At 35.2% G+C, this 13,464-nt stretch overlaps 1 protein-coding gene across 1 annotated transcript in view; it reads right to left on the bottom strand.

Annotated features, from left to right (window-relative positions):
- The window catches only part of DNAH7 (dynein axonemal heavy chain 7), a 334,263-nt gene that overhangs the window by 112,986 nt on the left and 207,813 nt on the right, over window positions 1-13,464 (bottom strand). The window contains exons 44-47 of the mRNA XM_058300437.1: window positions 8,437-8,783; window positions 6,843-7,023; window positions 4,661-4,846; window positions 642-805 (exon numbers count right to left, since the gene is read on the bottom strand). Of these exons, the coding sequence (XP_058156420.1) occupies window positions 642-805; window positions 4,661-4,846; window positions 6,843-7,023; window positions 8,437-8,783 (878 nt within the window). The remainder of the gene's footprint in view (window positions 1-641; window positions 806-4,660; window positions 4,847-6,842; window positions 7,024-8,436; window positions 8,784-13,464) is intronic.

Here is a 13,464-nt window from a genome sequence, read left to right as displayed (position 1 = left end):
AATATTTAGACAATACAACTAAAGCAAACTATGGATTATAGGGAATAGTAATATATTAATATTCTTCTATTAATTGTAAAACAAATGGAATTACTCTAAGTTAAAGAAACCAGACACAAAGTACTACATATTGTTGGACTCCCTTTATACAAAATGTAAATACAAATAAATTTATAAAGCAGAATAGATTAATGGTTATGCATGGCAGGGTAAGGATAGATGGTTTGAGATAGAACTGCTAAGTGGTAAGGGTATTTTTCTTTTTTGGAGTAATGAAAATGTTCTAAAATCAATTGCAATGATGAAGGCACAATTTTGTGATAATACCAAAAGCCACTGATTGTACACTACAGATGCACTGTATGGTTTGTGGATATGTTTTAATAAAATTGATTTTAAAAACCAAAAAATTAAAAATTTTTAAAATTAAGCAAAAGTAGCCGAGGTTTAGTTTACAATAGTCTACAATATTCGACTATTCCAATATTAATAATGGAAACAAGAGATAGTTCACATTTAATCTAGCTTATTAGTTAAGTAAAATTATTTTGAATATTGCAAAATTTTACTAGCTACAATTGGTAAACGATTCAAAGATAAATAAATCTACTGATCATTTGTGAGAAAAATCATTTCCTTACATGATGATGATCCCATTATCAATGGAAAATGAGTCAGAAGGTAACCCAGCAATATTCCAAGTTCGAATTGTCACAGCTTCTCCCAGAGTACCATTAAAGGAATAATCATCTGAGCAGGGGATATCTTTTCTTTTGCATAAATTTGTCCACTCCTTGATTTGGTTCTTTAAAACACAGAGGAAAATAAAGAAATGAAGTTGGGGGTTACCAAATGAATGTTTGGTAACTCTTCCATTACACTTTATTCATTGAGTCAAAAGACCATTGTTGAAATTCTACCTCAAAAGTGATTTGTGTTTATCCAATTTTTCAAATAAAATGAGAGTTTAAAATGTTAGCTTATGTGCTTAAATTAATTATATTCAGTGTTAAGATAAATCTTAACAGTGAAATCATAACTTAATAGTGAAGTCAGAACTTTACACGCAGGATAACAGGCTATTTCAAAACATCCATCCTGGAATAAGACAGATATAGGTTGGAGTCCTAAATCTGTCACTTACTAGCCATGTGATTTGACTATTTAACCTCTCAAAATCCCCATCTTTCTCCTTGGTGGAATGGGAATAACAGTAAATCTACATCATAGCATTGTGCTTTTAAATGAAACAATGACTATTAGCACCAGTAAGCACTGTATGAATTTTCTGTTGCTGCCATAATAAATTACAACAAATCTAGCAACTCAAATTTATTCTCTCGGGTTTTTTTACATCAAAAATTCACCCAGTTCTCATGAAGATAAAAATCAAGTTGTTGGCAGGACTACATTCCTTTCTGTAGAGATTAGAGAAGTGTCTGTTTCCTTGCTCATTCAGGTTGTCGGCAAAATGTAGTTCCTTTAGTTTAAGGACTAAGGTACACGTTTTTTTGCTGGCTGTCAGCTTCTCCAGCCATTCCCACCTTTTAGAGGTTATCCAGTTCCTTGGTCCCCTTCCTCTATCTTCAAAGCCAGCAAGAGCACATTGAATCCCTCTCACACTTCAAATCCTCCCTGCCTTTTTTTCTGTCACGTTTTATAATTTTCCCTCTGACTCTTCTGATTCTTTTTCCTTTTTTAAGGATCCATATGAATAGACCCAACTAGATAATCAAAGATAATCTCCCTATTTTAAGGTCAGCTGATTAGTAACCTTAATTCCATCTGCAAAGTCCCTTTGCCATGTAACAACACATTCACTGGCACTACACCAGGAGCCAAAGAGCCTGGTTACCACAGGCACCTATGAAATATCATCTGGCTTTGTTGTTTTGCTTTGTACTTTGGTTGTTGATACCAGAGACAGGTCGTAGGGCAAGGAAGTGAAGAGGGACAAATGGCATTTCCAGTTTGGGTTCTGTCTGCTAGAACACAGTTTCTACAAACTTGTTTGTTCTTGGATTATTGGTAGGAAATATGTCACTTACAAAGTTCAAACTAATCCAACCCAGGGCTTGTACACCTTAACAGCACTGTGGGAGGCCTATTTCCATTTTGGGGACTGGCACAGGCATTAAGTTGAAGTAGTGTGGGCCCAGTGCTCCCGGAAGAATTAGAGTTGACTGTGTTTTATAAATCATACAAAGGGGCTCATGAGTCATTGAGTTACTCAGATTCAAGCTGGGAGAGTAGATACAGCCCTTTATTGAGAGCTCTTTGTATCCAGAGACTTGGAATCCTTGATGACCTTTAATGACCAAGCTGTTCTAAGGCCTCTGTTTTAGACTGATTTGTGTGATTTATTAGGGAAGGGATGCCAGCAAAAACTGGTGAGAAAGTGGGGGTGCAAGTCAGGGAAGGGAGGCAGCCATAAAGAATAAAGGATCAGAAAATATTATGCAGCATTAGCGTCAGCCTGATTCCATGGGGACCTGGGAATATAAATTATTCCTTGGAGTTGTTCCAACCAGAAGGAAAGGAGATATATTTTCATGCTTAGGCTTCTGTCAGTCATTCATTAACGGCTGCTTAGGGAGAAGTAAATTCCTAGGCTCCTCCACCTCTCCAAGCACTGGGCAAAGTGGGCTTGAAAAGCCCAAGAGAAGTTTGGGGAAAAAAAGAAAAAAAAAAGTCGCAGGTGCTAATTATTGTATGTGAAAGCACACAGAAGCCAGGAGGGGATCTGGGTGGAGCACTGACATTGCCCCTGCTTATAACTATATTAGAAATCTTTGAGGAGAATAAAACTGCCAGTTGCCCTGTCCTGAGATAAATAGATAAACAAGAGAAGATTAAGGAGTAGGACTTAGAGAATGAATTCACAGAAAGAGATAGCGACAGCAGAGCTCCTTAAGAGAAGTAAAAACCTAGGCTAGGGTTACATATAAACAGTGCTTATTGATGTTTAATATAGTAAGGCAAGGAAGGGAATAAATTGCCTTCTAATCTTCACACAGATGAGATGGGATGGGATGAAACAGCTAGGACAGTGGATAGAAGTTCACAGAAGGAGTATAAGCTTTGGTTGTATCTTGTGCGTATAGCTTGAGTATGGTTTTGCTTCTGGAAGTAAATTCCAAGGTCTCAGTGCTGGACCTCCAGGCTCCCCTGAAGCATCTGTGTAGTGGTTTGACTGGCAGCCCCAGTCTGGTAGAAACAGGATGATGGTGGAGACAGCATGATGCAGTCCCTTGGATTAGTCTGTCAGAGAGGGTCGAGGTGGTGCTGGGTAGAGCCAGGCAAGGATCCACTTTCATCAGGGCACTGGAATGCTAAACAGAAGCCAGTGTAGACTCTCAGGGGATCTTCTCAACCAATAGAGAATAGTAAGGGTGGGTACAGCTACTCTGCACTGTTCAAATCAGTGTAGGAGAGTAGAAAGAATGCTAAATTAGAATTCAGGTGACCAGAAGTCTCATTCCTGCCCTGTCATTAACCAGCTGAATGTCTCTGAACAATCCACATGCTCTTTATAAGCCTCAATTTCTGAAATTGTCAAGAGAAGAAATCAATTATTAAATAAGAGTGCTTTGTTAAATGTTAATTATTTGAACTACAAGATGTTAATGCCATAACTGTAGACAGTCTTCCAAAGATACAAATGAACCAAGTCAAGAATATGAAGGTCAAATACAAGGAAAAGAGTTCCTAGAATCTGAAAGACCAGAGACAAAAGCACCAGCTATGTGAGGGTTATAAACCAGTTTAGCAATATACAGAAACATAAAACAAAAATCAAACAAACCCAAACAGTGGCTACTAAGAACCAACCCTACTTAAGGAAAAAGTCCTGAGATTATGTGATCCTGAATTGAGACCCTGTGTAAGCAAAAGCTTCATAAAACTATAAAACCCTCCATAAAGGTGAGTTTACTCTTTCTCTGCTTGCTTGACACCAGAAGCTATTACTAAATGTTTTGAATTTCCCCTTCCTCTTTTATTCTTATTATCCTCTTTTTTTCTTTTAGTTTAAAAACTTTTCCTAAATCTCTCCTTCTGCTTAGACTGGGCATGTCCAGGGTCGGATGAGAGCTCAATTTTCCTAAAGAGAGTTGAAGCATATTCTGGTTCTCATTCAGGAAGGGGATGAAAAGTAGAAGGGAGTAGAGAGAAGGAATAGGTTTAGGAATTGGATCAGGGAGAAGACAGAGGCAAAATCAGTGAAAGGAGTGGGAATGCAAAGCAAGGAACTTGGCATTAGTATTTTTTAAGGAAAGAAGTCATTTATTTGGGTTTTAGGCAGGCTCACCTCTAAAGTTTCAGGCTCTGACATGATTTGGAAAGGACTCACTTTTCAGACTCAGAGAGAGAGAAGTGAATTTTTTTTAAAAAGGCCTGAAATTTTATTATTTTATTATTAGAACCTACTATTTCACATTAAATTTAAAGAGGTTTTGTTTCTAAAACAAATTTTAGAAGAGCATTTCATATAGAATCTTTTGGCGACCAGCATGATTTATAGGATGTTTAAAATACACAACTAGAAATCATGTAAAAATATTTTGCTTGTTATGCATAAAAAAATACACTCTAAGTTTAAAGGTTGGGCTGTGATGAAAGGGTCAGAAAGAGATCTCAGAGACAGAGTAGTATTCCTTGCCTGTCTGTAGTTAGATGTAAAGGCTCCCAAATAAGCAACAACTCCTGAAGAAATGAGGATATCTCCCGTCAAGTTGATGTACAACTGCCCCAGATCCAGCGCTGTTAGGCTCCAACGCGTTTTCTCACCTCCTAGGCCACCAATCAACTGCTCAGCTCGTTCTAGTTTTTTGCTGCACAAGTCAACCTCAAAAATAAAAGTAAGGTTTTGTCAACATCAACAAGTAGAGAAAATTTAAAAATCTGCAAGATTTTACCATCAGAGATAAATTGTTGTTTTCTTAATTGCAGACTTCTGCCTGGAATTTTTTTAAAAAACTATCTAAAAGAAAAATGTGACATACCTTACTATTAATACTGGAAAGTCCATGACATATTAGAATTGTTTTTTTTTTCCATATAATTTATGCACTTGAACACGATTTATCAAGTCCATAAAAGACTTTCATGTAATGCAAAGAATAATTCTTATTTAAGGAACTGGCTTACAGCATGAGCCACTGAAAATTAAGTAATAAAGGACAGTCTTTCACAAAGATTGATGTTTCCCTCCATTTAAAGAATGTAGATGCATTTTAAGTACTCTATGAACATTTTCCTCTCATTTAAATTATGGCTGATTTAATGATAATTTTAAAAGCTAAATGTTTATTTACAAAGCACAAATTTCAAGTTGTTAAAGTGTGTCAACATACTCAGACACTTGCAATTAACCTTAAATTAGGACATCAGTCATAATCGAGAGTCTAGTCTGTCAGCCAAATTGGATTATACATAATTAAGCAAAGAGTAATTACAAAGGTAGCAAACTTGGGGAAAAGTCACTTCAGTCCGTGCAATGACCATATTCCAGCAGAATACCTGAACTGTTGATTTAATTTTTAAGTGACTTAAAAATCAGAAGAAAAATTAGAAGACAAGATTAAATAAAGGTTATCTTGAGGTTCAAAATGAAATAATTTACATGAAAAGAGGAATTAATTGATAAATGCAGACACATTTAGTTTATTTTGGAATAAGCAGTTGGCTTACATATTTTCCTAATGCTATTAATATATATATCAAGCAAATACTTTTAGAGTAAAAGATTCATAAAACACTGTACCAGTCAAGTTAAAGATAAGATGAAAAGAAATGAAATATATATAATTGGCTATATTTCTGATACTTCCTAAATTTAAACCTTTTAAAATTTCCCCTCTTTAAATATCTTATCTTCCTAGTCTCTTTCCTCATTCATTTCTTTCAACAGTGTTTATGATAAACTAAATCAGGTCTTGAACTATGATAAAGTTGCTAGCAGAAACTGCTAAGTAAAAATATTTTAAATAATTTAACTAAAGTTTTTCCTTCAAAAGCTGATACAGCACCCATATGTGTATATGTTCATTTACATTACCATAATTTTCTAATATTTTATTATGAAAATTTTCAAACATACAACAGAGTTGGAAACATTTTTTACAGTGAGCAACTATATGCCCACACTTGGTTATATTATTTAAACTAAAGTGCAACCTTTGAAAATCATAATAATAGATCACATTTCTAAAGATTAGCACCATGTCATATGTTTCTGCAAATACATGCTTGTGCACAAATCCTATAAGAAGAGGCAGTTCAGTTCCATGGGGAAGCGGGGGCAGTTATTAGACTCTGACTGCCTGATTTCAGGACCTTACAAGCTGGGTTGACCATGGACAACATTTCTGTGATTTAGTTTCCTCAAAATGGTACAAAATGATTACCTCCCTCAGAAGCCATTGGGAGAATAAACGAAGAGTACATAATGCTCTTAGAACAACAGTGTCTTGCACATAATAAGCACTTAATAAATGTTGACCATTGTTATAAAATATTTTGAAACATTTTTCTAGAGCATCATCAGACTTTAGCTGTAAGTTTTTACAGCTAGTATTATGAAATTAGAGCAATGTTTTAGTCTCAAAAACACCTACAGTGGACAAGCTTTGGCTCTGGTTAATGAGTTCGAATCTCACCTCTGCCAGTATGTCTTGTACAACCTAGGTCATTTAACACTTTAGTTTTCCATTTCCTTATTTAGAGTATGAAGAATGATTTAAATAATCAAGCTCAATTTTCCAGCAATCTAAGGCATAGATCAACAACTTTATTAATGTTTTTTTAAACTTTTTATTATATTTATCTATATCATTACAAACCTGGTTTTCCAAGTCAGCCTTCTTTTGCTTATTTAATTCCAGTGTGTCTTGAAGCTTGGCCAGCTTATCCTGCACATCCTGAAGGGCCGCCTGCTTCTTTCTAAGACCATTCATGGCAATTTTAAGTTCCCCCTCAGCTGCAGCCAGTTTTATCTTTTTGGGAGCTACTATTTTTGCCACTCTATAAGAAGTAAAATTGGTAAATTAAATATTCATTTGATATTCTATTGCACTTTCAACCACTGAATTTATTTTTCTAATATCCTTTCTATGACACAAAACATACCTTTCTGCAAAATCTATACTATTTCTATATTTCACATTTCAACTAAGAATCAGTTCAACTTGATCTCAGCCTGTAAGAAATGGCTATTAAAATACATACCAAATAAACAGAGTTTTCAAATAATTCTTTTTACATGAAATAAAATATACAATTGTTGCCAGAATGAATTATGAATTTTGCTATTTCAAAAGGAGAATAGGATATTCATGCAGAACATTAGTGGAAACTAGCCTAATTGTTTAGGGCATAATTCCAAAGAGAAGATGAGATATTTTATTTCTTTTAAATCTCAGCATATACACTTAACCAAGAACAATTATCTTATAAATATGTATGTTGGTAATAAAAGGGACTATGTAGGCAAAAAAGATGGATGCAAATTCTTGTCTATCTGGAAAATGCAGGCAGGGGTCATATGACATTTCTAAATAAATGATAAAACATTACATTAAAATGTACCATTAACATATCATGACCCAAAACACATATAACTTGTACTATTCATATACAATGATTCAAACGGGTTTAAGTTTGAAAGACATCTGTAATGGCTACGTTTTGAACAAATAATCATTTTTACTCTGTTTTGTGCATGATATAAATGGTTCTCATACAATCACCTAAAAAGGCTCTTTGTCTTACAAAGAACATATATATTATACTGGTTGTCTTCAAAGCATGGTCCAAGGACCCTGGGGATCATCAAGATAATGCTCCCTTAAGAGGTTCTATGAGGTCCTCCCTTGTCCAAGTAAATATCTAAGGCTGGATTTTTTTTCATATATGTCAATCAAAACATAATGCAGATTAAATGAAGAAGCAGATATAAGTGTTCAGCTTTCTTCTATGAAAAGCCACATATTAGGAAGGTATGCAAACATAAAATAATCCTACCCTTCTCACTAATTTTTTTTTGAAAATGTGGATTGAAAAATAAATTTACATTAGCATGTAATGTTTCATTGCTATTTTAAGTGAATTAATAACGTTTTTAAAATTTTTAGTTTTAAAATCTACTATGGTAAAAACAACAACAAAAACAACAACAACAACAACCACAGCTCAGTGGGGTTTTCAATAATTTTTTAAGATTATAAGTTTACCTGATCCAAAAAGTCTAAGAAACACTCTATTGTACTATTTTGACTACGTAATTTCACCTCAGATAAATGTGTAAACACATGGCAGGTATTAAACATGATTTTCCATGGCATCTCTCACCTATATAGCTTTAAAGTTTTATATTGTTTAAATAACCAACTGTGAAAATAAAATACAACATTTAGGTTTCTTATAATTAGGACTTACTTATCATAGGAATCCATTGCTATGACCCATTTGCACAGACCTTCTGCTGCTGTGGAAGCATTTCTAATCTTTTCTGGAATGAAATCTGGATTTGGAATATAATGTTTTCTTATGATATTCATATAAGATGAAGGAATATTGTCCTTGTCATATTCATGAAGTGACTGTAGAAATCTAATGTCACCCAGAAGCCTTTTAGCTGGACCCCAGAAATCCTCTATTTTTTTCCCCGAACCTGTTGGGTCAGGAATTTTGTCAGCTTTGATGCCTTTCAAGATGCATATAGCTTCCATGACAAGCTTGACACCAGCGGGAGGACTCTTCATGGATTTTACCACAGTAATGTCCTTGAAATAACAACATGCTAATTATTTAATCATTTAAAAATATTTTGAAAAGAAATAATTGTTTATAAATTACAGTTAGTTCTCACATACAGACTAAGTCTCAATAGATAGAAGCTCACTCTGTTCATTGGTAGAAATGGTGACAATGACAGAAATGTGTCAAAAAGTGATGTTGGCAATAAGGGAGAAGTTAAAAGCAAAAAATGATAATAGGTTCTAAGCCCATACCAAGATGGCAGAACCAGACACTCCAGGGTGCCATTACCCCAAACAATATTTGAACAACTAACAAAACTGGAAGAGCCATCTTCCTCAGAACTCCAGAAAACAGTTAACGGGTTGCAGTAATTGGGTGAGTGCTGAATCAAGAAAACATAGCATTACCATTTCCCTAATATAACATACTTATACTCATTCACAAATCCCCTAATCATGATTGTTCTACTTCTTTCATTTGAACCTATAATTTATAATTTACTAGTTAAATTTATTTCTCAGAGACTTGAAACCTCCAGATTTTTCTTATGCCGGCTGAGCCCTGAAACCCAGCAGGTGTGCGGTCAACTCCCACTTTCCAGTTCTTTGGGCCTGCCCTGGACAACTAACAAAATGATGATGATGGACCAACCCATTCTGAAAGCAAGGAATATTTTCAACTGCAAGCAAAACTGTTCATTCCTGTGCCCCATAATCTCTACACCCCTTTTTGGCCTGAAGTAATCAGAGTGGACACCATATCCTTCAAGTCTGAGAAATGAACAAAAACAAGGAGAAAGTATGACTGCTGACTAAAGCAGATTTATTGCTATTATCTTGTGTTAAGTGAGTAATTTGAAACACTGATATTAAAAATAATTTTTTTAAAAAATAGCTTTTTAAAAAATGGTAGGAAATAAAAAATAACAAGAAAAAAAAAATGGTAGGAGAAGCATGTGACACCCTTACCGGTCCCTTTCGCACCCACTCCCTGGCACAGTGCGGAGCCAGCCTGTGCGCCCATTGTGATTCCCTGGCCCTATTTCTGAAGGGACCAGAAAAACGCCTATGCAAATATTTGAATGACTGCATGTGCTTGAAATTTATCAGGTAGCAGCCTGAAATACTGAATCCAGAAACTCATGGCTGGTTTGCCTTCCCAGAACTTGCCCGGCAGCAGTAGCAGATAGCAGAGAGCTAAAGCAGTAGAAACAAACAATTAAGGCAAAGCAGCAGGGAGCAAAAGATTGCCTGCTTTAAGTTACACAGTAGAGCACCCAGGACAGGGAGAGGTCTATTTTACAAGGAGGGGAAGGGGCACGCAAATCCCATAAATGGGGGCATTCCTAAAGCCAAGAGCAAGCAAAAGCCCAGAACAAGATGCAGGCACAGAAAAGACAGGACTATGCACTACACATTATTCATCTGAGGTTAATCATGTTGATGGGAGGGCTAAACTCTCAGCAGAGCATCAGCCAAAGCAGAATCAATTTGCAGAGACTATGAAAGGTGTTTTTTGTTTTGTTTTTTTGGGGGCAGGGTACGTTGGTTGTTTTTTGTTAACCCCTGGAATTCAAGGAAATCTCTGTCAAATCACTAGCTGGATATAAAATTAAGGAACAAACAGTTCAAGGACTAAATCCCGGAGTTAACAATTAAAAATATTAAAATGCACAGTGGGCAAATAAAAGATTTCAAGACAAAGAAACAGGAATGAGACCCAACCAAGGCAATGAGGTGAAAATCCAGGAACCATCATCTAAGAAGACCAGACTTTGAATGTAACAAAGACCAAAAAAAAAAAATTCCTCTAATACTCAAGGAGATAAAGGAAAACAGAAAAAGAACTAAAGGATATCAGGAAAACAATGAATGAACAATACGACAATCAAAAAGAGACAGAAAATTTTAAAAGGAACCAACCAGGAATTCTGAAGTTGAAGACTACAATAAGTGAAATGAAAATTTCCTGAAGGAGTTCAACTTCAGTTTGGAGATAGTAAAAGGAAAAAAAATCACTGAATACAAAGACAAGACAATTGAAATGATTCAGACAGAGGAGCAGAAAGAAAAAAGATTTTTTAAACAAGGGAACAGAGCCTAAGAGACTTGTGGGATACCATCAAAAGCACAAATAAGTATACCATGAGAGTCCCAGAAGGAGAAGACAGAAAGGGGCAGAGGAATATTTAAAGAAATGGCAGAATACTTTGCAAATTTAACGTAAGACAGCAATACGCATATACAAGAACCCCAGTGAACTGTAAATAGGATAAACTAAAAAAGAACCATGACTGGACACATAGTAGTCAAATTGTTGAATCCCAAGGACAAGGAAAGCTGCAAGTGAAAAGCAACATGCTTTGTACAAGGGAATTCCAATAAAAATAAGTGCCAATATCTAATTAGATACCAAAGTGATAAGAAAGTAATGGGACAAAATATTTAAGTGCTGAAAGGAAACAGCAGCTATATTAGTCTGCCAAAGGGGTGCTGATGCAAAATACCAGAAATTGGTAGGTTTTCATAAAGGATATTTATTTGGTGTAGGAGCTTACAGATACCAGGCCATAAAGCATAAGTTATTTCCCTCACCAAAATCTATTTGGAGCAAGGTGGCTGCTGACATCTGCAAGGGTTCAGGCTTCCTGGGTTCCTACATTCCTGGGGCTTGCTTTCCTCTGGGTTCAAGGTTCCTTCTTTCCTGGGGCCGGCTTCTCTTTCCTCCGCGTGCTGACTTCCCAGGGCTCCAGTTTAAGTCTTCAGCATCAAATTCCAACATTAAAACTCCAACATAAGAAAACCCCAACTCTGTTCTTTGCCATCCCTTTTATCTTTGAGTCCCCACCAAAGGGTGGGAACTCAATGCCCTAATCATAACTCAGTATTGCCCAGGTACAGATCAGATTATAAACATAATCCAATATTTCTTTTCATAATTCATCAATAATATTAAACTGCTACAACAGTCAACCAAGAATTTTATAATTCAGCAAGAATAACTTTCAATACTGAGGAAGAGATTAAGATATTCCCAGATAAACAAGACTAAGGGAATTTATCACTGCCCGACCTGCCCTACAAGCAATGCCAAAGGAAGGGAAAGGGTACTGGACAGTGAACTAGAACAGCAATAACAAAGATCTCCAGTAAAGGTAACCACATGAATATTGATAAATGCTAGTACTAATTGTATTTTTTGGTGTGCAATTCTACTTTTTACTTCTTACAAGTTCTAAAAGGCAAATATATAAAAAGCAAATAGTAACCAAAAGAGAGCTGCAGTAGCTATACTTAAATCAGATAAAATAGACTTTACATCAAAAACTGTTATGAGGGACAAAAAAGGGCTATGTACTGATAAAAGGGTCATTTTGATAAGATGACGTAACAATTATAAATATATATGCACCTAACAGTAGAGTCCCCAAATATATAAAGCAAATATTGACAGATTTGAAGGGAAAAATAGATCGTTCTACATTAATAGTAGAAGACTTCAATGCACCATTTTCAAAAGTGGACAGAACTTCTAGACAGAAGATTGATAAGGAAACAGGAGATTAATAAGGAAATAGGAGACTTGAACGTTACTATGAACCAATTAGACTTAACAGACATATACAGAATACTTCGCCCAAATCATAATACATATTCTTCTCTAATGCACATGGATAATTCTCTAAGATTGACCAATTGTTAGGTCACAAAACAAGTATCCAAAAATTTAAAAATATTGAAATCGTACAATGTACCTTTTCTGACCACAAAAGAATGAAGCAAGAAATCAATGAGGTAGAACTGGAAAATTCACATACATGTGAATATTAAGCAATGCACTCTGAAACAACCAATGAGTCAAAGAAGAAATCACAAGGGACTTTAGGATATATCTCGAGGCAAAATAATATGAAAACATAGCATTGGAAAAGTTATAGAATGCAGCCATGGCAGTGCTGAGAAGGAAATTTATAGGTCTAACTGCTTACACTAAAAATAAAGTAGTCAAATCAAGAGACATAACCTCACTATTGGAGGATCTAGAAAAAGAAGAGCAACAAAATCCAAAGCATGCAAAAGGAAGGAAATAATTAAAGAAGAGGTAAATGAAATAGAGAATTGAAAAACAGAATCAATGAAACCAAAATTTGTTCTTTGAAAAGATGAATAGAATTGACAAATCTTTAGCTAGACTAACAAAGAAAAAAAGAGTTACAAATAACTAAAATAAGGGGTCCCACAGAAATTAAAAAGGGTTATGGGAGAATACTATGAACAACTCTATGTCAACTAAGTAGATAGCCTATATGAAATGGACAAATTCCTTGAAACATAAACTACCTACACTGACTCAAGAAGAAATAGAAAATCTCAACAGATCAATAAAAACTAAACCTCCCAACAAAGAAAACTCTAGGCCCAGATGGCTTCACTAATGAATTTAACTAAACATTACAAGAAGAATTAATACCAATCCTGCTCAAATTCTTCCAAAAAATTGATCAGGGGTCATTCCATGAGGTCAACATCATCCTAATATCAAAACCAGATACCACAAGAAAAGAAAATTACAGGCTATTGTCCCTAATGTGTATAGATGCAAAATTCCTCAACAAAAGAATTCTACACCATGATTAAGTGGGATTTATCCCACATATGCAAGGCTGATTCAACATAGGAAAGTCAATTTATTTAACATGCTACA

Source organism: Dasypus novemcinctus, chromosome 7, assembly GCF_030445035.2.
Source record: "Dasypus novemcinctus isolate mDasNov1 chromosome 7, mDasNov1.1.hap2, whole genome shotgun sequence".
NCBI classification, from domain to species: Eukaryota; Metazoa; Chordata; class Mammalia; order Cingulata; family Dasypodidae; genus Dasypus; species Dasypus novemcinctus.
Note: the sequence above shows the minus strand (reverse complement) of the source record. Positions and strands in the feature narration are given on the sequence as shown.